At 46.7% G+C, this 25,718-nt stretch overlaps 1 protein-coding gene across 1 annotated transcript; it reads left to right on the top strand.

The window, feature by feature from the left end:
- Positions 1-1,431: 1,431 nt before the first annotated feature.
- Positions 1,432-16,509, top strand: LOC141178758 (uncharacterized). The gene is made up of 5 exons (XM_073660603.1): positions 1,432-1,607; positions 1,691-1,814; positions 1,898-1,995; positions 2,194-2,284; positions 13,637-16,509. Exons 1-5 carry the CDS (start codon positions 1,584-1,586, stop codon positions 15,649-15,651), a joined length of 2,352 nt encoding a protein of 783 aa, XP_073516704.1. The 5' UTR covers positions 1,432-1,583; the 3' UTR covers positions 15,652-16,509.
- The last annotated feature ends 9,209 nt before the right edge of the window (positions 16,510-25,718 follow it).

Below are 25,718 nucleotides of genomic sequence, written 5' to 3'. Positions count from 1 at the left end.
TCTGAATACGGATTTTTTTAAAGGTTTTATGAACTGATGAGAGTGACTCTTGACGGACCAGATGGATGGGCTCTTGGCTGGATCGGTAATGGGCACAGACCTCGACTTCGACTCAGACGCCAGCGAGATGGAGTTGGGCAATGCTATGGGCTGGTTTAACTACAGATGAGCTAGTTTTCCCAGGACCTTTTCGAGTTGAATATGGACTCAAAATCAACTCCCAAACCTACTGCCAGTTTTTAGAAGACACTTTCTTTAAACAGAGGTACAGAAAAAATCTGCATCCTTAAAAAAAAAACAGGATTGTTCTGCGGGACAATGCTCAATCGCAGCATCGAAGTCTTCACTGCTCAGTACCCGGAAAGGCCTTAAAGATGAAAGAATAATGACATGGCCTTTTCCTCACTGGACCTAAACCTTACTGAGAACTTTCAAGCTTTTCTTAAACTCAAGATTTATGGTGAAGGAGAATAGTCCCCTCTCTGATCAGTGTCTGGGGCTGTGTCTGCTGCTGCCCACAAAGATGATCGTTAACAGATTAAGAAACTAATGGACTCCATGGATGGATGACTTATCACTGGTATTGAAAAGAATGGTGGCTATATTGGTCACTGATAAATTTTTATTAAATGTCAGAAATGTATTTTTGGACATTGAGTTGTTTGGGTCTTATTCTCACTATAACAGATGAAAATAAACACAATGGAAAATTTACATTTTTCATATAGTTGCATAATAATACTGGACACAGAGATATTCTCCTAAGACAACACCTCACTTTTACTTTCTTAAATATTCAGGTTTCAGGTTTATTACCCTTTGGATTGACCGACAGCACTGGAGATATTAATAAAAGTAATCATCAAAAATACAGATTGCTTAATAATTGTGCACACAGTGTAGAATAGGCGGTGGAGTTAGAAGACCTCTTCTTTCTAGAACTTATCGTGGAGAAAACTGTTGTTTCTTTATATTGTTGAATTGACTGAATTATTTTATAACTTCCGTAATCCCAACTGACAGCATATAGCTATCTCTGTATGACCTGAAGATGTAAGAGGTGCTCTACCACATTATTGCTTTATACCGGCATCACAATGCTATTGATTTTTTTTATTACACAGAATTTTATATATTTTACACCAACTTATCTTCAATCCACTCAGATTCCCACAATATGAGATACTAGTAATTTATCTATATAATTTACCTAGAGAAAAATGGATAGAGACAGAAAGAAGATGGCAGAGAGGATATTACACCTCACCCTAGAGATCCTCTTCCGGCTTACTGGAGAGGTGAGAGATTCTGATGACGTCACATTACATCATTCTTATCTATGGGAATAACAGATGGACAGAACTGGAGAGGTGAGGACTCTGGAAATGTCTGGAGTGAGATTTATTAATGTGTCTCTCTATAACCAGGATTACACAGTAGTGAAGAAGACCTCTAGTGAGCGCTGTCAGGACCCTGTGTCTGAGGGATGGGGAAGACCCCTGAGCCCAATCACAGGGCCTCCATCTCACCCCCTGATACATGAAGACATCAGTGACCAGAAGATCCTAGAACTCGCCTACAAAATGATTGAGCTGCTGACTGGAGAGGTGACACTGCTGGGAATGCTGGGACATTATACAGTAACGCTATGGAGGGATCGGGGGGATGACGGTATCATTGTATGTGTCAGGTTCCTATAAGGTGTCAGGATGTCGCCGTCTATTTCTCCATGGAGGAGTGGGAGTATTTAGAAGGACACAAAGATCTGTACAAGAACATCATGATGGAGGTTCCCCAACCCCTCACATCACCAGGTAATAGACAGGACTAAATACACACAGCCTATAATTATCTGTATGTAAAGCATGAATTCAGTTCCTGTATGTGTTTCCTCCAGATCTATCCAGTAAGAGGACAACACCAAAGAAATGTCCCCGTCGTCTTCTTCCACAGGACTGTAAACAAGAAGATCCCAATGTTCCTCAGGATCATCAGGTAGATGGAGAGAAGGTGCCATGAGATCTCCCCTATGATGCATAGATGTTTGTGAAGGTCTTGTGTTCAGTCTTGTTTTATCTACCAGTATTATATGTTTTATACTTGTGTACTGAGAACGGTGGAGATGGCAGGATTAGAGCTGATCATAGATGTGACTTCTCCATCTGTCTGTGACTTTTACAATATTTGTTTCAGAGTGAAGATTTGACCCATATTAATACTACAGAGACATATGTGAGGGGTGATGAGCGGTGTAAAGAGGATATTCCTACATATGACTACCCAGGTGAGTAGTAACCACTAAATGCAGAGAAGTCACAGATTCTTCTCAATCACCGGCTGTGGCTGCTTTATCGGTGGTGTAGACCGGTCGTGTCACAATTGTGTGATCACCATTTTACCTCTAGACCACAACATTTTCCTCCATCCAAAAATCTTTACATTACTTTGTTGTAAGGGATCCACAGCGGCGACATCGGGGAGATCACACAATATCCCACCGCTGCCGTCACTCTGTCAGGATTGTCAGGGATTGCACACACGACCCTGATAACCCACTACGTAGCTATCGAAAGTGAGCAGAAAGCTTATGGCGTACACACCTCCGGATTCCAATGCATGGAATATGTATAGATGCCCCAGTGCGGTCACTGCCAGCTTCACGATAGCCCACTTAATATTACTCACTGCCACCACTGACCAGATTTGAAATATAATACAGGCCTGATCAAACTCCTGCTTTCTGGTAGCGTGTATGGCTTCGGGGGAGGGAACGACAGGACAAAAGAAACAGGACTATTAACTTTTATATTTAATCCAAAAGGGAGGCAGTGTTTATGAAAAATATACAAGAGGTTTTAAAAAAAAGAGACATTACAATACAGAATATACAGTTACACAAATAAAATAGGTTTAAAGAAGAACTAACTTGACAGATCGCAGAGACGATCCAGTCTAGCTGGAATGGAGGCGATCCAATTGATTTGATCGTTATCGAACGGGACCCCTTGCTTATAGAATCTATACCTCCCTGCAATAAATACTGATACATCTTCAGCTGGGTCGTTTATGCCGAAGGGGGAACCTGCCCACACACCTCCTGTGTTGACCTCATGAAAGCTGGAGCCCAGCCCACGTATTTTCATTAACATATCTGGCTTCTGCGATAACTTTTCGCTGGTTGATCGCAGAAGCCCGAAAGTGATACCATGTTTTCTATTATGAATTTACCTTTCTTTAGAGACCACACATGACATAGCTGCAATCTGTAATTTTGTACTTTTGCATTACTGCTCACCGGAGGGGCGTTCAGCTATGGAAAATTATGCATATTGTTCCTTGGATGACCCGGCCACTAAAAATATGGGCCCCATTATTATCAGAAGTATAGAACTTTAGATATTCCATATTTTGTGTCGGTGGCGGCCAGACTGCAGATTTCTGTTGAATTATTTTGAGCCCGGAACTACATCTTTCTCACCTCGGTGTATATTGGTCGCAGGCCTGTGCCACTAGAAAATACACTTGCATGTTAATTGGGTTAGTAGCTCCCTTTGTCCTAGCATTTGCTATTAGCCTCTTCTCAGGGTGTAAACTCTTGATCCCTTGACAAATACTATATGGGAGGAGGGAAAAGTGGCTGGGAGGAGAAGAGAGATTTTCAATATTTCTATGACATCTCCCCCTCTTTGAAGTAGCATAGGGGCTGATTTACAGATCGCCCCTTAAGCCTACCTCGAGGCCCACCCTTCCTGCTGATCCAAAAAGCAATGGACCCAACTCGCCCACCACTCTGACCGACTGGGGATCCAGCTTTCCGATCACCCTGACCGGTTCGGGGTACATTTTCCCCACCCCTCTGACAGGCTATGGGTACCTTCTTCCCATGCCCCTGACAGACATTTATTTTACCTTGCCTGGTTGTGGGGCCTACCTTTCCACCCCTCATTGTTACCTTGGGAGCCTTGCTCACTATGGGTGAGCTACGACTGGTCATGTCACAGTCCGTCGTGACACAGGTTGGCGGCACGAGACCACTTTCCTATGATCCCCGTGTTTCTCCTCATCCTTTCTCATTACTTCTGGAGCCGTGCTAGTCATGGGGCAACTACCACCGACCATGTCACCATCTGGCGTGACACTGGTCACCTGCACAGGGCGACTTGCGTCCTGGTGTCCGTGCCTGCTCCCATTGCCGATAGCACTTATGCTGGCTTGTGTTAGGGGACCCTCAGCAGTATCACCCCACGGCATGATGTGGCTGAGTTCCCTTTTACCACAACACACATTTTCATTATGCATCACATTGACATTACTGACAGTGGCATTACATGACATATCAGATCTGGGAGGGCTGCTAGGAATGTATCGGGCAACCAACCGTCCCAGATCAGTTCCCAATAGCACGTTAGTAGGGAGATTCTTCGACACGCCCACTTCCCTTAACCCCCTCCCCGCACCCCAGTCCAGGAAAACTCGGGCCATCAGTATGGGACGGCGAACACCCCCAAACCCGGTGACAGTCAGGGTCTTCCCAGGAATGAGTTCATCTGGTAACACGAACTAAGTGCGGATGAGGGTCCGTTCTGCGCCAGTGTCCTTAAGTCTAACAGTAATGGTGTTGCCCACAGTAACCAGTTTTAAGTTCTCACGGGCCCTTCCAATCGTCCCACCCACAAAAAGAATGGCTGCAGTTGGTCCTGGGGCCTCAGGTGTGGGGTTCATCTTCTGCCTCTCCAAGCAGACAAGGCTAATGTGACCAATTTGGTTACAAGTATAACACTTATGGGAGTCAAATGCAGGGCGGGTGCTGGAAGATGAAGCAGGACCCACTGAGAACTGGTTGCCTGTTGGCTTATCCCCTGTCCCGCTGGTGGCTGACTTCCGCACCTCTGGTGTATGGTTGGCCTCATAGGCATCCGCGATCTGGGCTGCTTTGGCGGATCCTTTGGCTTCCGGTCAAGCACAAATTATCGCACTTCCACAGGGCAAAGATGAAGAAATTGGTCCTTCACCATCAGATCCATCAGGTCCTCGAAGGTGGTGACTGACAATCCTCGGACCCACTGCTCAAAGTTGGTCCTGAGCCCATCTGCTACATCACTGTAGCTATCATGTGGCCCACGTTGGAGGGCTCTGAACCTTTTCCGGTAAACATCCGAAGTCAGCTGGTACTTTTTTATCAAGGCCTGCTTGATGGCCTCAAAGTCTCCATCTTGGTCTCGAGGGAGAGAAGCAAACACCTCCAGAGCTTTTCCACTGAGCCCTGGAGTTAAATACCTGGCCGACTGGTCTTCAGGCAGCTGGTACAGCCTGCAGGCTTTTTCAAACCCTCGCAGAAATATGTCAGGAAAATTACAGGAAAATGCCCAGGACAGGGTTTAAAGCTGTTGGACTCACGGATCTGCAGGGTGGATGGCTCCATCTGAATCAGGGCTAGCTTCAGCTGGTACAGACTCTCCTCTTGGGCCTGTCGCTTGGCTCTCTCAGCCTGGACCTCTCGCTCAGCAGCCTCTCGGTCAGCTTTGGCCTGCTGCTCGGCTCTCTCGGCCTCTTGCTCAGCAGCCTCTCGGTCAGATTGGGCCTGTCGCTCAGCTCTCTCAGCCTCTTGGAATTTCATGATCAGCTGCAGTCATCAGTCACGATCGTCTGCTGCGATCTGCTCCAAGACCATCTGTAGGTGGGGTCCACACTACCCGGGCTGCGGGTATGGCTGGCAATCACAGGTGGGACCCCTGCAGCAGCGCTGGCCGCCCCATCATCAGGGCTCTGCTGTCGGACTGGCTCTGCGGCACCTTGCAACAGTTCAGCAATCAGTTGGGCCTTGGTTTTGCCCGTGGGGTCAATCTGTCTCAGCTCACAGAGGGCAGTGATAGTGTTCTTTGACTGCTGGTGATACCAGGGCTCTCCACGCTTAGCCATTATTGGCAAACAAAAGATAGAACAGAAAAACTAGAGAAGGGGAGGGGATGCAACTGGTACACTTATAGTAATGTCTCAGATAAAAAAATATTAAAAACTGAGTCTGATTTCTTAAAACTTTGCACAGAGTTCTCGCAAGAACCGTGCAAGTTTTCAGTAACAGGAATGATTGCGCAGTCCAGCCACTGATGTTCTGTAATATCCCACCGCTTGCCACCAATTTGTCAGGGATCCACAGCGACGACACCTGGGCGATCACACAATATCCCACCACTGCTGTCACTCTGTCAGGATTGTCAGGTATTCGTGCACACACGACCCTGATAACCCACTACGTAGCTATCGGCAAGCGAGCAGAAAGAGTTTGGCGTACACACCTCTGGATACCAATGCATGGAATGTGTGTATACGCCCCAGTACGGTCGCTGCCAGCTTCACGATAGCCCACTTAATATTACTCGCTGCCACCACCTACCAGATTTGAAATATAATACAGGCTGATCGGATGCCTGCTTTCTGTTAGCATATATTTGGGGGAGGGAACAATTACAGGACAAAAGAAACAGGACTATTAAATTTTATATTTAATCCAAAAGGGAGGCAGTGTTTATGAAAATATACAAAGGGTTTTACAAAAGAAGACCTTACAATACACAATATACAGTTACACAAATAAAATAGGATTAGGCTATGTGCACACGATGCGGTTTTAATACGTTTCTCTTCAAGAAAGCTTACAGCCTGCAATGACCACACTGCCTCCTCAACAACGCCGAAGCTACTACTACTGCAACCCCCCAACCTACTGTCTCCTCTCCATTCCCGTAGAATGTAAGCCCGCAAGGGCAGGGCCCTCTTCCCTCCGTACCAGTCTATCATTGTTAGTTTGTTTACTGTAGTGATATTCTTATTTTATATGTAACCCCTTATGTACAGCGCCATGGAATCAATGGCGCTATATTAATTATTAATAATAATGATAATAATAATAAAACCGCCACAGAAACGCATTAAAACCGCTTGTTAATAGGTCTGCCATGTATAGCAAGGGTAATCCGCATGTGCTGTGCCCATGATGCGGAAATTTCCACTTTTTGGTTTATCATTGCGGCAAAAACAGCAGCAGGACCATTTCTAGTGCAATTCCGCACCGAATTCGCGCCCATTGACTTGCATTAAATCGCAGCAAATCCGCATGTATAATATCTATACATGCGGATTTGCTGCATTTCAATCACAGTCAATAGGCGCAAATCCACGGCAGAATCGCGCTGCGGGTGGAACCCGGGTCGGGTAAGGAGATTGCTACTCCTCTCATCCGACTGCTGCTCTGGCTGATAACAGCGAGAGCAGCGTGGATGGAAAGAGCAGCAGTCTGTTCTTCCCAGCCCGCAGTAGTAAAAAAATAAATAAAGTAAAAATAAAAAAATAAACATTTACACTCACTGTCCAGCGGCCCCCAGTGTCCTCCTGGTTCCCGGCGGTGATGCTATCTGTCCGGCGGCCAGCGATACACTGTAGGGTGCAGGCTCGCGCACTGCAGTGTACTGCCAGGACCTGCGCTGACGTCATCGATCACCTGATGGTCGCATGACCATCAGGTGATCGCTGACATCACCAATCAGCTGATGGTCGCATGACCATCAGGTGATCGTCGCATGACCATCAGGTGATCAGTGCTGGCAGCAATCAGTTGATGGTCACTTGACCATCAGCTGATTGCTGACGCCGGTAATCAGCGGATCGGTTTTGTGACCGATCAGCTGATGCTCACCCTGGGATCATTGGCAAGAATGTTCCCACGGTGGTTAGCTCACCAGGGCTCTTCAGCTGATGAACCCCAGTGACCTCCTGCAGCCTGTATACTGACAGGGGGTGATTTTACACCCCTGTTAGTATATAGTGCTATATTCTACAGCTGTGACATCAGTGATTTATGATGTCACAGCTGTAGAAGTGACCCGGAACGTCGTGGGACACTCGACGGTAATCGTGGACTGCGTCACTGACGGTGAACAGGTGAGGGATACTGTTGTTTGGTATTTTAAGTTTTTTTCAGGAGATCGAGGGCTTCACGGAGGCGTGGAATAAAAAAAATTGAAGAACCGTGTGTGTTTGATTTCATTAAAATACTTTATTATGGCCATGTTTTTATTGAAAAAACGCCGACCACATTACTACGCGGTTAGTAATGGGGGCGTCTTATAGACGCCCTCCATTACTAGCCTGGGCTTCACGTCAGCTGCCAATACAAGGCTGACGTGAACTCCAACCCCATTACCCCACTGCCACCGCTTCAAGGCAGTGGGAAGAGCGAGGCTAAGCGTCAGATTTGGGGTCGGCTTTCCCTCTGCTGGTTATAAAAATGACACAGGAGCCTATGCCATTTTTTTTTTTAAATTGTAGGCTCTGTTCCCATAATTCAGATGTAGCACCCCTTTGGACGCAAATTTTTGCTGCGTCCAAAACACTGCATTCTATTGTACGCAGTATGTTCACTGAACCATGCGGATTTACCGCATTCAATACATTCTAGTGGTCAAATTTCTGTTGTGGAGACTAGCAACTCCACAAGAGAATTTGACATGCTGCGGTCCTGAAAGATGCGCTGCATGTCAGTGTCCACGGGTGATTCGCAGCCTCTGATGCATGCATAGTGGACGTGGGATTTCTAGAGATCCCATCCACTATAACGTAACATCTGGACGCTGTGGGTTTGATGCTGTATAAACTCGCAGCGTCAAACCTGCAACGGCTCCTGATCATGGCCACATACCTAAACTCACCCGCAGCATATGAATTTCTGTAGCGGACACGCTAGTCTCCGCAGCAGATTTTGACCGATTGAAGTGTGATTATATGCGGTGGATTCACATATACCGACAACGAAAGTGCGGCATTAGAACATCGCGTTTTGGACGCAACATAAATATGTTATGTCCAAAGCGCTGCTGAGTGCTGATCAGGGGGTAGTAGTGGCTAACTAACCAGCTGTGAGATGTTATTTAATGGCCAAGGACCATGTTTGCCTAATGGCACTTTCCCAGGCTAAAATTAACAGCTCACAGCAGTTGCATAAATTACATGAATAGAAATGCTAGTGAAGATTGGATGAATGGGACTAGCTGACACCCAGCACTTTGTTTGGTGATGTCAAGGTGTAAATCAGACCTTTTCATGACCAAACTATGACCAAACTTTAATAAGTAAAGAGACACACAGACACAGTGTAAACACGTTATTTCAAATATACTAACCCCAGTTCTTATGGTAATCCAAGGGCTTAAGCAATGTACCACCAAATAACTTTATTTAGTTCCATACATTTATTGATGTACAAAAACGCTTCAAAAAACGCATGTAAAACCTCATGTAAAAACGCGTCAAAAACACATGTCAATCTGCATGTGTTTTTTTTCTGCCAGGGAGAGGCAAAAACGCTCAGGAAATTGCTGCTTCAAATCCTGAACGTGTGCACATACCCTTAAATAAGAAATTACTCAACAGATTGCAGAGATGATCCAGTCTAGCTGGAAGGGAGGCGATCCAATTGATTTGACCGTTGTCGAACGGGATCGCTTGCTTATTGAATCTATACCCCCCGGTAATGAATACTGATCCATCTTCAGATGGGTCTTTTATGCTGAAGGGGGAACCTGCCCACACACCTCCTGTGCTGACCACACGTGGGCTGGGCTCCAGCTTTCATATTTTCATTAACATATCTGGCTTCTGTGATAACTTCACACTGGTTGATCACAGAAGCCCGAAAGTGATACCATATTTTCCATTATGAATTTACCTTTCTTTAGAGACCACACATGACATAGCTGCGGTCTGTTATTTTGTACTTTTGTATTACCGCTCACTGGAGGTGCGTACAGCTATGGAAAATTAAGTATATTGATCCTTGGCTGACCCTGCCACTAAAAATATGGGCCCCATTATTATTGGTAGTATAGAACTTTAGATATTCCATATTTTGTGTCGGTACCGGCCAGACTGCAGATTTCTGTTGAATTCTTTTAAGGCATGAACTACATCTTTCTCACCTAGGTGTATATTGGTCGCAGGCCTGTGCCACTAGAAAATACACTCGCATGTTAATTGGGTTAGTAGCTCCCTTTGTTCTAGCATTTGAATATTAGCCTCTTCTCAGAGTGTAAGCTCTTGATCGCTTGACAAATACTATAGGAGAGGAGGGAAGAGTGGCTTGGAGGAGAAGAGAGATTTTCAATATTTCTTTAATATGTGTAATTGTGAAAGTCCTTTTCTGTAGAACTTACAAACTGGAGAATCCACCTACCCCCTGGGATTAGAAGACGCTGTCCTTTACCTGCCCAGCTTGGTAGACTATAAAGCCAAATGACAGCGTACGTAGAATGTGCATTCAAGTGAGAAAATCACTTGAAGAGAAAGCGGAGGGTAATGATGCTGTTGGCTTCCTAGAACCCTGATATTGGATGAATCTACCTTCCCTCCCTTCTGTGCTGCTGAATGTGCTCGTATGGTCCCTACAAGACCAGGTCCAGTCTTTCTGGCCAAATTTCACTTTTATGATCAACAGCATTAAATGTACAGTGAGGGCCAAGTGTGAATTTCTGTATAATAACAACAGAGTTTCCCTTCATCCTGACCTTTCAATTTCTTTTCAAACCAACTAACTTCAAACAGGATTGTGATAAACTAAAGAGAAAACATTACACTTGTGCCATGATATGTCTCTAAGCTGTGCTTGTTTCATAACTGTAATATACATCTATTCACGCCTGCAGGAGATGTGGTGGCATGGCTCGAGCCCTGGTTTCATGGATTCACTCCACATCATAAATTCCATTATGTTTTCAATCCTAAGGAATTCAGATTCCTGCACAATCTCTCCTGAAATGGGGGCACTAATACTTTCTCTACTCTCCTGGTCAGGACTCATAGTAGCTCCAATGGTCCACCATAAGAATGCAACTCCAGTTTAGTGTTGGAGCTCTCCCCTCATACATATGTTGTTGTTGGGGATGTAGCATATCTTTTATTCCATCTTTTTATACAGGTTCATTTTGTAGGATAGCTTTATTGTGGTTGGATTAGCCTGACTCACTTATTTGTCTCTGTAACTCCATGGTAGTCTTTACAAGAAGGTCTCCATTACATCTTCCCAAAGCCTGAGGTCTAAATTTAAGACACCTCAGCTCCGCACTATTATAAAAAAGTTCTCTTTCAATGTCTAATATTTCTTTTTGAAACTCATCTGACAGAAAATATTGGCCCTTATCATAGTTTAGATTTCGAAAAGTTACCGAGCCCCAGACTCTAATTACCCCAGAGAGGTTTCACCACTAGTTACTCATTTTTTAGACAGTTGAGTCATTTCAGTAGATGTGTTATTGTCTATACTCACAGTTGTGACTACAGTAGTTAGTTCACAAAATACTCTGATGTAACCCCTTCCCGCAGGCAGTTTTGTGTTCGTTATCCGGCTCCATTGTATTTTTTAAATCTGACGTGTGTCACTTTATGTGGTGATAATTCTGGAATTCTTCACAAAGGATAATAGGAGACAATTGGACCTTACAAATTATTTTCCAACTTCTCTTGAATCCGACAATACCCTATATACGGTTGTACACTACTGTCTGGGCACATGGCAGGTTAAGAAGGATGAACCACAACTTACACAGTTTTAGGTGCTCCGTAAAAACACACCTGCTTAGGGCGGCCTATCACATTCCCTAATCGAAGTCCTTTTATCTTCTTATAGCCCATCAGTTATTTCTCCAAACATAACTCTCCACCGAACCCAAAAGCACTACAGATACTGGCTGGTGATGAGATCATGCAGCCTTTATCTATCCCTCATCCCCTCAAGATGGCTGGACCATCCTTGTAAATAAGCCCCTGTACATTGTGTCACTCCCACCTCATTGTAGATTGTAAGCTCTTAGGAGCAGGGTCGTCATTATTTTTGCTGTAATTATTGTATTATCTTTAGCTATGTTACTTATGACTGTTGAATATGAACCTCTGGATTGTAAAGCGCTGCGGAATATGTTGGCGCTAGATAAATAAAGATTATTATTATTATTAAGGGAAGGAGCGCCATTTAGCTATTTGAATGCAGATCTTGCTGGAATATATTGCAGACACAATGTATTGGGGGCACTGTTCATGGTCACCTGGCAGCTCAAAAGATGGCCACCACAAACAGGCTTGGTGCTATATACTCCAGATCCCTTGGATTGCCTTGCTTATCACCCTTTAACCCCAAGAAGAATAGTCAGGTAGCCGGGTCAGAACCAGGAGGGCAGAGAAAATACAAAATCAGAAGACACAAGAGTAGTCAGTAAACGGGCCAAGGTCACAACAGGAACCAAATACACAAGCCGGAAGCTGAGCACAGAGGACTGAACCGGAGGAGAACAAGGCTGGATCTGGCAGCTTCCGGCAATATGCTTCCAGCTTTAGTAGGGTGCGGTGCTTTCCAATTGGCTGAAGCAGGGAGCAGATTACTCCAGCTGGACAGCACACACACCCATACTGCCAGACTGGATGGTACTACAGATCTCAGGAACCCTAATCTTAGTGGCTGGACAGAGCCTGTGCCACCCACAGATCCTGGTCCCGACGTCTCCTCCATCACCAGCGCCGCCTGAGGAATGAATAAGGCGGCTCCTGGTGGGAGAAGCCGACGTTGCAGAAGCAGATAGATCCCAGAGGAGATGGGACACACCAACTGCATAAGCCCTGATATGACAAAATGGCAGAAAACCAGAGCAATAGAAATCACCATAAAGTGACTCCATTTTCGAAATTATAACCCTCAGTGAATTAATCTATAGGAGTAGTGACTATTTTGACTCCACAGCCACTTTCTGGACATTAGCTCGCAGTCGATGTTGGAGAGTAAAAATTGCACATTGGCCATTTTATTACCCAACACATAGTGCCCAGATTGTGCTCCAGGAGACACACACCGTAAATGAAGAGGGTTCTTCTCACTATAGTAATGCCAAATACATGGATGATAAATGTGGTTTGGACGCACTGCAAGGCTCAGAAGAGAGGGGGAGATCTGACTTTGGGAGAGTGGATATTGCTGGACTGGTTTATGGAAGTCATGTTTCTTTTCTCTGAGCCACGAATAATGTGGAAACCTCTGTTTTTCCATAGACAGATGATGGACCTGAGTGGGATTTGTTTTTTGCCGATTGAGTAGAAGTTTTTATTGGTGTTATTTTCATCTACATAACATTGTTTGGTGGCTTCTTATTCCATATCTTTCAGGCAGAATGAACAAAGAGTTGGACACCGCGCTCCACTGGTTCATCCTATGAGGTTTTCTATTAAACTGTGAACTGTCATTCTGTCAATAACTTGCCATTTCTACAGACATCTTAAGTACAATTAACATAAGAATCCGTAGAAAAATAAATAAAGATTGCATACCTCTTCTAAATCAATCTAAATAAACACTTCCTTGGGCTACATGCTAGTCCAGGAAAATGAAGAGATACCTCAAGCTTAAAAATCAGTTTTATTAGACACAAATCTAAAAAATAGAAGAATATTTAAAATATTTGAAATGTTCCTCTATTTTTTAGATTTGTGTCTAATATGTAGCCCAGGAATGTGTGTGTTTAGACATTTTAAGTAGAAATGTTCAAAAATGTAAATTTCAAGGATATTTTATTCAAAATTAATAATTGTTTTTTTTCCTTGGCAGATGACTGTACCAGGAGATCAGAGGGACAGGAGATTTTTAAATCAGACAATCTTAAGATCCCTCAGGATACAATTGAAGTGAATGCCATTACTCCAGATCTACCATCATCCCTTCACAGCAAAGATCAATCATCTGATCCTACGAAACAGGTCCTGTCTTCTGATTCATTACCGACCACTAAGGAAAATCAAAATAAAAAAATAAGCATTACAAAACGAACTGCTGCTAAAGCACAGAAGACATTTTCAGGTTCAGAATATGGAAATAGTTTTACCCTCGAAAAGTCTATAAGTCAAAAAATACACACAGTGGACAATAGATTTTCTTGTTACAAATGTGGGAGATGTTTTAACCAGAAATCAGATTTTGATATACACCAGAGAACTCACACAGGGGAGAAGCCTTTTTCATGTACAGAATGTGGGAAATGTTTTAAACGGAAATCACATCTTATCCTACACCAGAGAACTCACACAGGGGAGAAGCCTTTTTCCTGTTCAGAATGTGGGAATTGTTTTAAACAGAAATCACATCTTATCCTACACCAGAGAACTCACACAGGGGAGAAGCCTTTTTCCTGTTCAGAATGTGGGAAATGTTTTAACCAAAATTGGATCCTTGTTAATCACCAGAGAACTCACACAGGGGAGAAGCCTTTTTCATGTTCAGAATGTGGGAAATGTTTTAATCAGAGATCAGATTTGATTAAACACCAGAGAATTCACACAGGGGAGAAGCCTTTTTCATGTTCAGAATGTGGGAAATGTTTTAACCAGAAACCAGCTTTGGTTAAGCACCAGAGAACCCACACAGGGGAGAAGCCTTTTTCATGTTCAGAATGTGGGAAATGTTTTAATCAGAGATCAGACTTGATTAATCACCAGAGAATTCACACAGGGGAGAAGCCTTTTTCATGTTCAGAATGTGGGAAATGTTTTAACCGGAAATCAGCTTTGGTTAAGCACCAGAGAACCCACACAGGGGAGAATCCTTTTTCCTGTTCAGAATGTGGGAAATGTTTCAACCGGAAAGTACATCTTATCCTACACCAGAGAACTCACACAGGGGAGAAGCCTTTTTCATGTTCAGAATGTGGGAAACATTTTAAGTGTAAATCAGTTTTGGTCAAGCACCAGAGAATTCACACAGGGGAGAAGCCTTTTTCATGTTCAGAATGTGGGAAATGTTTTAACCAGAAATCAGCTTTGGTTAAGCACCAGAGAACTCACACAGGGGAGAAGCCTTTTTCATGTTCAGAATGTGGGAAATGTTTTAACCAGAAATCAGCTTTGGTTAAGCACCAGAGAACCCACACAGGGGAGAAGCCTTTTTCATGTTCAGAATGTGGGAAAGGTTTTTTACAGCAATCAAATCTTATCAACCATCACAGAACTCACACAGGGGAGAAGCCTTTTTCATGCTCAGAATGTGGGAAATGTTTTAATCAGAGATCAGATTTGATTAAGCACCAGAGAATTCACACAGGGGAGAAGCCTTTTTCATGTTCAGAATGTGGGAAATGTTTTAACCAGAAACCAGCTTTGGTTAAGCACCAGAGAACCCACACAGGGGAGAAGCCTTTTTCATGTTCAGAATGTGGGAAATGTTTTAATCAGAGATCAGACTTGATTAATCACCAGAGAATTCACACAGGGGAGAAGCCTTTTTCATGTTCAGAATGTGGGAAATGTTTTAACCGGAAATCAGCTTTGATTAAGCACCAGAGAACCCACACAGGGGAGAAGCCTTTTTCCTGTTCAGAATGTGGGAAATGTTTCAACCGGAAAGTACATCTTATCCTACACCAGAGAACTCACACAGGGGAGAAGCCTTTTTCATGTTCAGAATGTGGGAAACATTTTAAGGGTAAATCAGTTTTGGTTAAGCACCAGAGAATTCACACAGGGGAGAAGCCTTTTTCATGTTCAGAATGTGGAAAATGTTTTAACCAGAAATCAGCTTTGGTTAAGCACCAGAGAACTCACACAGGGGAGAAGCCTTTTTCATGTTCATAATGTGGGAAAGGTTTTTTTTTACAGCAATCAAATCTTATCAACCATCACAGAACTCACAAAGGTGAGAAGACTTTTTCATGTTCAAAATGTGAGAAATGTTTTACAAAGAAATCATATTTGGTTAAGCACCAGAGAACCCACACAGGGTAGAATCCATTTTCCTATTGTTTTTTTTAATCCAATAAATTGAAGATTTTTTTCATTCGTTTTTTTTTTTTTTTTTACAAATCAAGAAACCAAATACGCAAAGGGTCTGAATACTTATGACCATGTGATATTTCAGTTTTTTTCTTTTTTAAGAAATTTGCAAAAATTTCCACATTTCTGGGTTTTTTTTTCATTCAAGATGGGGTGCAGAGTGTACTTTAATGAGAAAAAAATGAACTTTTTAGAATTTACCAAATGGCTGAAATGACACAAAGAGTGAAAAATTTAAAGGGGTCTGAATACTTTCCGTGCCCACTGTATATGACGACTAAGTACTTGTTGCTGGAGGAGTAGGACATGATTTCCAGAACAAAATTGGTTTGGATGGTAAGGAATGGACATGAAGACAACTTCCAAAAAAGAACATTTGAGCTGCATTTACGTTGGGTTGCTGTCATCCATTGGGATTACAAAAGGAAATCCAGCCCTTGTTCAATTTTAGAAGAGTCAGCCTGTCTGCATTTTCCATTGACAGGCCTATGCGCCTATCCGTTATGATTTCAGAGGCCGAACTAAAAACTCGCTCAGACAATACACTTGCGACAGGTCATGGCAGCAACTCCAAGGCGTACAAGGAGAGGTCGGGCCAAGTGTGCAGCTTGGACAACCAATAGTTAAACGGTACTGCAGAATCAGGAGGGATGCTGGTATGGTCACGTAAGTACTTCTTCGCCATCTTGGTTGACTTCTCCCTCCTTGTCATAGTTATACCCACAGATAGCCCTTGCTGATGTGATGGTTTCATGAAAATGGCCCAGTTGGTGGACCCCTCCACCCACCCCGAGTTGCACCTGGTGTGCGTGTCCCTCCCCTGTAATCCTTGTGGGTGAAAAGAGCCAGTACCTCTGCCAGCAGCGTTGTCTGAGGGTAATCTCTTCAGCAACTCTTCAACAATGTCCCTCTGTCATGCATGCACTGAAAATGTCACGTCTGCCTCCGTCATGAGAGAAGGAAATTTCTCCTTGTACAGTGGGTCAAGAAAGTTACACAGCCAGTATTTAATGGTGGACAAAGGGTCCACCACGCAAGGGTCTTGGGAAAGGCATCTGGACATGAACTGTGCCATGTGTGGCAGACTACAACGAGTCAAACGTTCAGTGTCCCCACGAGGACGAAGATTAACCATCCTCTTCTCCTCACATGGCATCACCTCCTCCTCTTCCTCCTCCTCTTCCTCCTCCTCTTCAGGCCATTCATGCTGGACAGGTGTTAAGCTGGGATTGGGAGTCCCCTCTGTAGCGCAGACCAAAAACTCCTGATCCTCCTCCTGTTCCTTGTCATCACCCAATGTGGCCTGAGAATATTGTCTGAGGCTGGGCTGTGTGGTATCAGCCACTGTAAAATCTTGCTACATAGCCACCTGCTTGGCATTCAAGGCTTCCTCTTTGAGATTCTGCAGCAAACGTTTTAATAGACAGAGCAGCAGGATGGTTACGCTGATAATAGCATCATTAGCGCTCACTATCTTGGTGCAGTATTCAGTTTTGAAGAACCTCACATATGTCAGCGATCCACACGCACTCGGCAGTTGTTATGTGTGGGGCTGAGTATTACTCTGACGGACATTGAGAAGTTGGAATTCAGCCACTGCCCTCTGCTGCTCAAGTCTTGCCAACATAGGAAAGGTCGAATTACAGCGTGTGGGCAAGTCACAAATCAGTCGGTGACGAGGCAAATTAAAGCGCTGCAGCAGCACAGCCGGACCGGCGAAAGCCTGAGATGACTTTTGGAAATGGGCACTGACACGGCGTACCTTGGCAAATAGATCCAGCAAGTCAGGGTATTATTTTAAAAACCGCTGTACAACCAAGTTCAGCACGTTGGCCATGCATGGAACATGTACCAGCTTGCTGAGCTTTAAAGCCGCCACCAAGTTACGCCCATTATCGCACACAACCAGACCTGGTTTTAGGTTCAGCGAGGAGAGCTACTGATCGGTCTGGTCTTTTATCCCTTTCAATAGCTCTACTGCGTTGTGAGCTTTAGCACCTAAAGAGATGAGCTTCAACAGGGCATGCTGCTGCTTTGTCAAAGCAGTGCTGCAGAGCTCCCAGCTGAGGAGTGATGTGGAGGCTAGTTCAGCTGAGAAATGAGAAGGAGAGACAGGAACTGGCATACGAGGAGACTGAAACCCTGATGGAAGTTGAGCCCGCTATTCTTGGTGTGGGTAAGATGGTTGATATCCCAGACTCCACCAGGTTCACCCAGTGTGCCATCAGGGAAATGTAGCATCCCTGTCCTCAAGAACTTGTCCACGTGTCTGTGGTTAGGTGGACCTTCCCTGTGACTGCATTGGCCAAAGTACAGCTGATATTGTGTAACACATGCTTCTGTAATGTGAATGGACGGCACACTGGGAAAAATAGTGGTGGCTGGGAATCGAGTACCGGGGGGCTGCCACCACCAAGAGGTCACGGAAAGACTCAGTTCCCACAAGCTGAAACGGTAAAATTTCCAGGGCTAGCAATGTGGGCGTTTAGAGTTTGGGCATGTGGGTGGATATTTCTGCTTCCTGTGAAATGTCTTGGGCAAGGACAACTGAACGCTGCGCTGGGACAACATACTGGTTGTGGTTGCTGACTGTTGTGTCTGTGCAACTGCAGCTTGTGGGCAGGAGGCATCAGCGCCTGCTTCCTGGACAGCAGATTGGGAAGGCCATAACACAGGGGAAGGGGCAGTGGTTTCACCTTCAGACACAGATTTTGTACCCAGGCGTTCCGCCCACCTACTGGGGTGCTTGGCTGCCATGTGCTTCTGCTCAGGTTGGTAGTGTTATTGCCTCTTCGTAGCTTGGTATGGCAGATGCTGCAAATTGCAGCTGTTTTGTCTGAAGAACTTTCAGAAAAAAACTGCCATACAGGGGAACAACGTACCCTTGGCCTGTTATCTAGCCGAATGGAGGGGCTCTGTGAAACAGTTGATCGATTTCTACCTCTGGTCAAACGACTGCCTCTTTTTTGCCTGTTTTCGTTCTATGGATCTGTAGCACCCTGAGGATTCGGCTGCTACAGGGGTATTGCACCTCAAGCCAGAGGTGTGATATTCCACTCCCGGGTAAGGATGGAGTGTGGAACTGAGCTCAGTAGGCTGCATACACTACATACATCCCATTTCCGGGGGACAGATCAACGGTACTCCCACCAGTTTATGTGCAGGTACGATAGTGTCTGTCCCTGGCTGGAGTGGGAGGGGGGTGGAACATCCCAGTAGTGTAGGGGCAGATAGGGGGAGCAGTCTGGGTAAAGCTAGGAGCTCATTGGGTGCTGGTCACCTGAGCTCACACATAGAGGGAGTATATAAGGTGGGAACCATCTTAGATCAGGGTCAGACAGGCAGACAGCTACTAGTCAGTCTGTTGTAGAGGGTCAAGCAGTCCTGAAAGAAGAGAGAGAGGAGTCAGAAGGACCCAGAGGGGAAGAAGAGGGAACCCCAAGAGCCCAAATACAAGCAACAGGGTGAAGGGTTGGCACAAGGGTACCGGATCCCAAGCTGGTGGAGGGCACTAATCCTCAGCCAGAGACCGGAGGTTGTGGGCAGGATCTGCCACGACCCCCCACTAAATCCACCAGGAAGGCAGACCAAGTATAGGGTCAGGGAACCCAGAAGAGGTGTACCCACCAAGAGACCCGAGGGAGCCGGACATAGGTGGATCCCTGGTGGGGAAGGCCAGAGAAAAGGAACGACAGAAAGGGAGCTCAGGATCACGCTCCAGAATTACCTGGGGGTTGGCCGAGTCCAGGACCTGGTGGACGCAGCACGGCTCGGGCGGTCACTCAAGGCCGGAGTGACCAGAACAACAGCAGTAAGTAAAAACCCTGAACTGCACAGCCCGACTCTGAGTCTTATTACCATCCTCACTGCACCACTACAACCACCACCCTCTACAACTGACCCCCTGAGGCTATACCCCTCCCGTTGGAGGTTATACCACCAGAAGCTGCACACACACCATCAGCCTCAGCGGACCCTGCTGCAGCAGCGGCCGTATTGACCGCAAATCAACGGGTGGCGTAGTCGACACTAAAGAACATCCAGCAACATCTGTAGGACTGCCACACACTGAGCTTGACACCCTGGGCACGGACCGGGTCACCGCCACTCGGAGACTACAACCCCCATCTGATCCGGCTCCGGGTATCCCCCAAACAACACTGGCCCAGGGGGCGCGTCAACTTTGGCGTAGTCGGCAGGATTACGTGCCCGCAACAACCGGGTACTGCGTGCCTGAAGAAAAGTTCACCGTTACCTTAAAAAGAAGTCTCCCGCCGGTTCCGGAGGGTCCCCGCCAACAGACCCCATCACAGGTCGTTTCCCGCCGGTTGTCCGCCATTTGCAGCTTTTTCCCGCCATCCATGGAGTTTCCCGCCACTGGGAGACGATTCCCGCCATTTCCAAAGATTTCCCGCCTTGGAAGAGCGGACGCCATTATGGGCGTGCCAGAGGGTGGCAAAAGGCCACCTCCCATCGTGGGCCAGGTCGAAGAATGGCGCCAAAAGCGGAAACCGCGCCCACCAACAGAGACTGTGATGCTGGAAGTGTCCATCAGCGTAAGAGAACTGCCCCTGGAACTGACAATCACAAAGTTGCCCCGGGACCACCCTCAATGTGGGGGAGACTGAACAAAAGAACGAAGATGGGTGCAGCCTGGAGGAGTCTGGAGAGAGCGTACCCGGAGACAAGAAGTCTGGAGAGGACTCCGGAGAAAGCGTACCCGGAGATGGAGGGAGAGACAGGCAGCACCGACCCAGTGGTCAGGAGCCTGCTGCAAGCAACAACGCCACTAGGCTTAGTGGAGATCCTAGCACAGCTCCCCCGAGACCGGGAGTGTGCACAGACCGCGCTGGAGGGCCTCGCACGGAGGATGGCCCAGGTGCAGCAAGACACGCTGACGGAGTGGAGCCGTGAGATGGCCCAGCAGACCGGAACCCGTCAGCGGAGCACGCCAGCCGAGACGAGGAGACAGACCGCCTCTGAGGATGGTGCAGGAGGAGTGAAGGCCGGAGACGGCGCCGAAGAGGGAGCTGAACAGATGGAGGCAGGTAAAGGGGACGTCACTACCCCGAGCCGAGAAACCGTGTACCTGTCCCAGCTCCCCGTCGCAGAGCCCGAAATTCCCCCTGCCGTGCCCGTCGCTGCATCGTCACCGTGCCGGACTAGGCCTCAAGCAGAAGCCGCAGCCGCGACCCCTGTGACGTCACACGCCTCGACCCTGAGTGCGACGAAACAGGAAATACCATCGGCCTGGTCGCAAGGTCTAGTACCTCCGGGCGCCGCAATTCCAACAGCGCCCCCTTCCTCCGCGGAGCCACCGGCCTGGTCGCAGGGCCGAGTACCCCCGGGCGCCGCCGTCCTTACGGTGCCCTTTACCTTTAGGGTGCCCCAAGCCTGGTCGCAAGGCCTGGTCAACCCGGGCGCCGCTACCATCAACGCGCCCTCAACATCTCGAGTGCCGCACCTGGGCGAAGATCTATTTGCCCAGCACATGTGCCCGGATGGGCAGCCCTTTGTATGGCCCCAGGAGTACTACCAACTGGAACTCCAAAGAGCAAGGCCCCTGTGCGAGCCCCTGATTCCGGCTCCGAAGCCCGTCAGGAGAACCCCGCTCCCGCTAGAAGAAGCACAATTCGAGTGGGACCCCACCGGAGGAGATCTCATGGGGTTCACTCAAGAAACGCGGGCAGCCGCAGCAGAGCGAGTGGAGTGCTGCCGCCAGCAGTTGGCAGACTTCGAGCGAGAACGGAGAGAGAGGCGGGTCCGAGAGCAGCGGCTGCAAGAACAGAGCGCCGGGCAGAAGAGCCGGACCAGGAGGAACCCCCGTGCAGCTCATGGTCCCCGTACCACCGGGACTGTGATTAAATTCAACCTGCAGCATGGGTGGGGATTTATAAGAGACCATCATACCCCCGGCGACGTCTTTGTAACCCGCAGAGACGTAGAAAGCCATCTGCCGGAGGGACACAGACGTCGTGACCTGTACGTAGGGGACGAGGTCACGTTCACCCGGCACAAGTGTGCCAAAGGACCCTACGCCCTCCATGTGCATCGCCTGACGGAGGAGTAGCTGCGGTGTGAGGAGGAGCAAGAGGACCCGGACGGGTCTGAAGACTAAGAAGGAGCAGGAGGACGCCGTCGTTAAAGTACGGTAAAGAGACTGTAAATAGTTACCCGTCGGGGTACAGTGAACTGTTGCTGCTTTAAATATGTCCCCGTTGGGACAAGTGTAAACTGTAACCCGTGTGTCCCTTAATCCCACTGACCGAGGACTGAGAGCGGTCATTCCTTCCTTATACCTGGCCGAGGACTGAGAGCGGCCACTTTCCCCCTTGTAAATAGTTGCGCTTTCTAAGGCGCCCCCTACCGGTTTTATAGGAAACTGTTGTTTTTCTTGAAGAGACTGTCGCACTTTACCCGGTCACAAGTTGCACCGTGGCCGGAGGAACAAGAATGTTATTTATGAAAAGTTTATGCTGATATATATGATGTTTTATATGTTTATGTTTTATGAAAAAAAAAAATGTATGTTTGTGGATGTTTTTATTCTTTTACAGCCCGAGGACGTGCTGTGATTTACCAGGGGGGAATGTAGCACCCTGAGGATTCGGCTGCTACAGGGGTATTGCACCTCAAGCCAGAGGTGTGATATTCCACTCCCGGGTAAGGATGGAGTGTGGAACTGAGCTCAGTAGGCTGCATACACTACATACATCCCATTTCCGGGGGACAGATCAACGGTACTCCCACCAGTTTATGTGCAGGTATGATAGTGTCTGTCCCTGGCTGGAGTGGGAGCGGGGTGGAACATCCCAGTAGTGTAGGGGCAGATAGGGGGAGCAGTCTGGGTAAAGCTAGGAGCTCATTGGGTGCTGGTCACCTGAGCTCACACATAGAGGGAGTATATAAGGTGGGAACCATCTTAGATCAGGGTCAGACAGGCAGACAGCTACTAGTCAGTCTGTTGTAGAGGGTCAAGCAGTCCTAAAAGAAGAGAGAGAGGAGTCAGAAGGACCCAGAGGGGAAGAAGAGGGAACCCCAAGAGCCCAAATACAAGCAACAGGGTGAAGGGTTGGCACAAGGGTACCGGATCCCAAGCTGGTGGAGGGCACTAATCCTCAGCCAGAGACCGGAGGTTGTGGGCAGGATCTGCCACGACCCCCCACTAAATCCACCAGGAAGGCAGACCAAGTATAGGGTCAGGGAACCCAGAAGAGGTGTACCCACCAAGAGACCCGAGGGAGCCGGACATAGGTGGATCCCTGGTGGGGAAGGCCAGAGAAAAGGAACGACAGAAAGGGAGCTCAGGATCACGCTCCAGAATTACCTGGGGGTTGGCCGAGTCCAGGACCTGGTGGACGCAGCACGGCTCGGGCGGTCACTCAAGGCCGGAGTGACCAGAACAACAGCAGTAAGTAAAAACCCTGAACTGCACAGCCCGACTCTGAGTCTTATTACCATCCTCACTGCACCACCACAACCACCACCCTCTACAGCTGCCCCCCTGAGGCTATACCCCTCCCGTTGGGGGTTATACCACCAGAAGCTGCACACACACCATCAGCCTCAGCGGACCCTGCTGCAGCAGCGGCCGTATTGACCACAAATCAACGGGTGGCGTAGTCGACACTAAAGAACATCCAGCAACATCTGTAGGACTGCCACACACTGAGCTTGACACCCTGGGCACGGACCGGGTCACCGCCACTCGGAGACTACAACCCCCATCTGATCCGGCTCCGGGTATCCCCCAAACAACACTGGCCCAGGGGGCGCGTCAGATCCATCCCTCTCTGCACTGCTGTGCTCACTATGTGTGCCATCGTGCCAGGTTGGATCAGTGGCCTCATCATAGACCACATCGTCTTCCAATTCATCAATCTGATCCTCATTCTGAGTTGCGATTGCATGCTGACCTGATGGCAACTGTGCATCAGGATTATCTTCCACCTCTTCAGACATGAATTTACCTTCCCCAATTTGGCTTTCTTCTTGCAGTGGGTACTCAAATGTTTGTGCATCACTGCACTCCACCTCCTCATGACCCTCTTTAATGGTGCACAGTGAGAGGCCAGAATACTTACAAGGAAACATAAACTGTTCCTCAGAGTGGCCAGTGTTGGGGTCATATGTCTCCTGGGACTCTTGATGGGGGGGGAGGAAGGAAGACCAGGTTGAGGATTGTGAGGCCCAGCCTCTTGGCTAATGAGGCTAGACCGTGTGGAAGACTTGGTGGTGCTGGTTGTTGACACACTGGAGCCTGTGTCTGCTATCCAACTCACAACATCCTTGCACTTGCCTGGGTTTGACAGCGGTGTAGCATGCAGACCGAATTTTGACCGGAAGCTAGAAAAAGATAGTCACCTTCTGATCTGTCACACGGTCTTGGCGGGCACCACCACAACCACGTCCCCATTCCTTATCGTTCGTCACCCTTTCCCATATTGAATGCATTATGAAAAAAAAAATCCTGTCTTTATTTTTCACAAGTAGCCTCACAGAGATGTTATGTACAAATTCCCTGTGTCTAGCAATTTTTTTTAGCTATCAGCTTTATTAAACATCGCAATAGCAGACTCTGGAAAATTACTGGTAAATAGTGATGTCTGCGTATCTCAGCAGGCTTTGCTCCAGTCGCACAACTGCTAGATAAATATACGCTATTTATTTAATCATGATCAGAGTATTTTTTTGTTATATTGCCTTTATGACACACGCCAACAGCAGACTCAGGAAAATTACTGGTAAATAGTGATGTTTGCGTATCTGAGCAGGCTTTGCGCATCTCAGCAGACTTTGCGTCAGTCGCACAACTGCTAGATAAAGAGATGATATTTATTTAACCATACATGAATGACTCCGAGAGCAAAGCAGCATATAGGTAATGAATATATGAATTCCATACATATCTTAAACTACTGCCTAAAGGACAAACTGGTAAAGACCCAGTCATTTATAAAAATGAGACAAAGAGAGTGGCCATGAGCCAAGATACGACAGAAAAGGTCCATCTATTAAAAGTAAAAAACTTTTAATATTTATAAATAAGGACGACGTGATAAAGGAGCAAATGCAAAAGGACAATACATACATATTAAAAACAAAGAAAGCGGCGCACCAATCTGAAGAAATTCACTATCATTATATCTCTATTAAGAAAAGTAAGTACTAGGCAGCAAACTCATATATCATATATTAAGACCACTAGATTCACTTGACAAATTATGGAGCAATTGTGCTTGGCAAAGCCCACATCATACCTCCATGAACAAGTGGCAGCTGCCCAAATCACCATGATGCACAACATCACCCCAACGCGTGTTACGGCCCGAGCCTTTCTCAAGGAGTACTGATTGTTCATACCTGCCTACTATAAATAGGGGACCAACACACCCACGAGTCACATGTGCACACCCAAAACACTGCCCGCTACAAGAATCAATACCGCATTGATTCTTGCGCCAGTTGCAGAACTAATAGATAAATATACGCTATTTATTTAACCAATAGAGTAATTTTTTTTTGTATATCACCTTTATGACACACGTCATCAGCAGACTCCGGAAAATTACTGGTAAATAGTGATGTTTGCGTATCTCAGCAGACTTTGCCCAGTCGCACAACTGCTAGATAAATATACGCTTTTCAGAAATAGGCCACGAATATTATTTAGCTCTAAAAAAAGCGGTTTAGTATATGCTGGAACTGAGGAATATTATTTTGCTCTAAAAAGAGCTGTTTTGTATATTATGGTGCTGGATATGAAACCCTGCCTCTCTCCCTACTCCCACAATCTGTTCCTACACTATACACAATGCGACCTAGCAGAGATCATGTACTTGCAATGCTAACACCCTGCCAGCTTTTCC

Source organism: Phyllobates terribilis, unplaced genomic scaffold (assembly GCF_046119375.1).
Source record: "Phyllobates terribilis strain yellow unplaced genomic scaffold, ASM4611937v1 Scaffold_30__1_contigs__length_15301838, whole genome shotgun sequence".
Lineage (NCBI taxonomy): Eukaryota > Metazoa > Chordata > Amphibia > Anura > Dendrobatidae > Phyllobates > Phyllobates terribilis.
The sequence above is the reverse complement of the archived record's forward strand: the minus strand, read 5'-3'. Positions and strand labels throughout refer to the sequence as shown.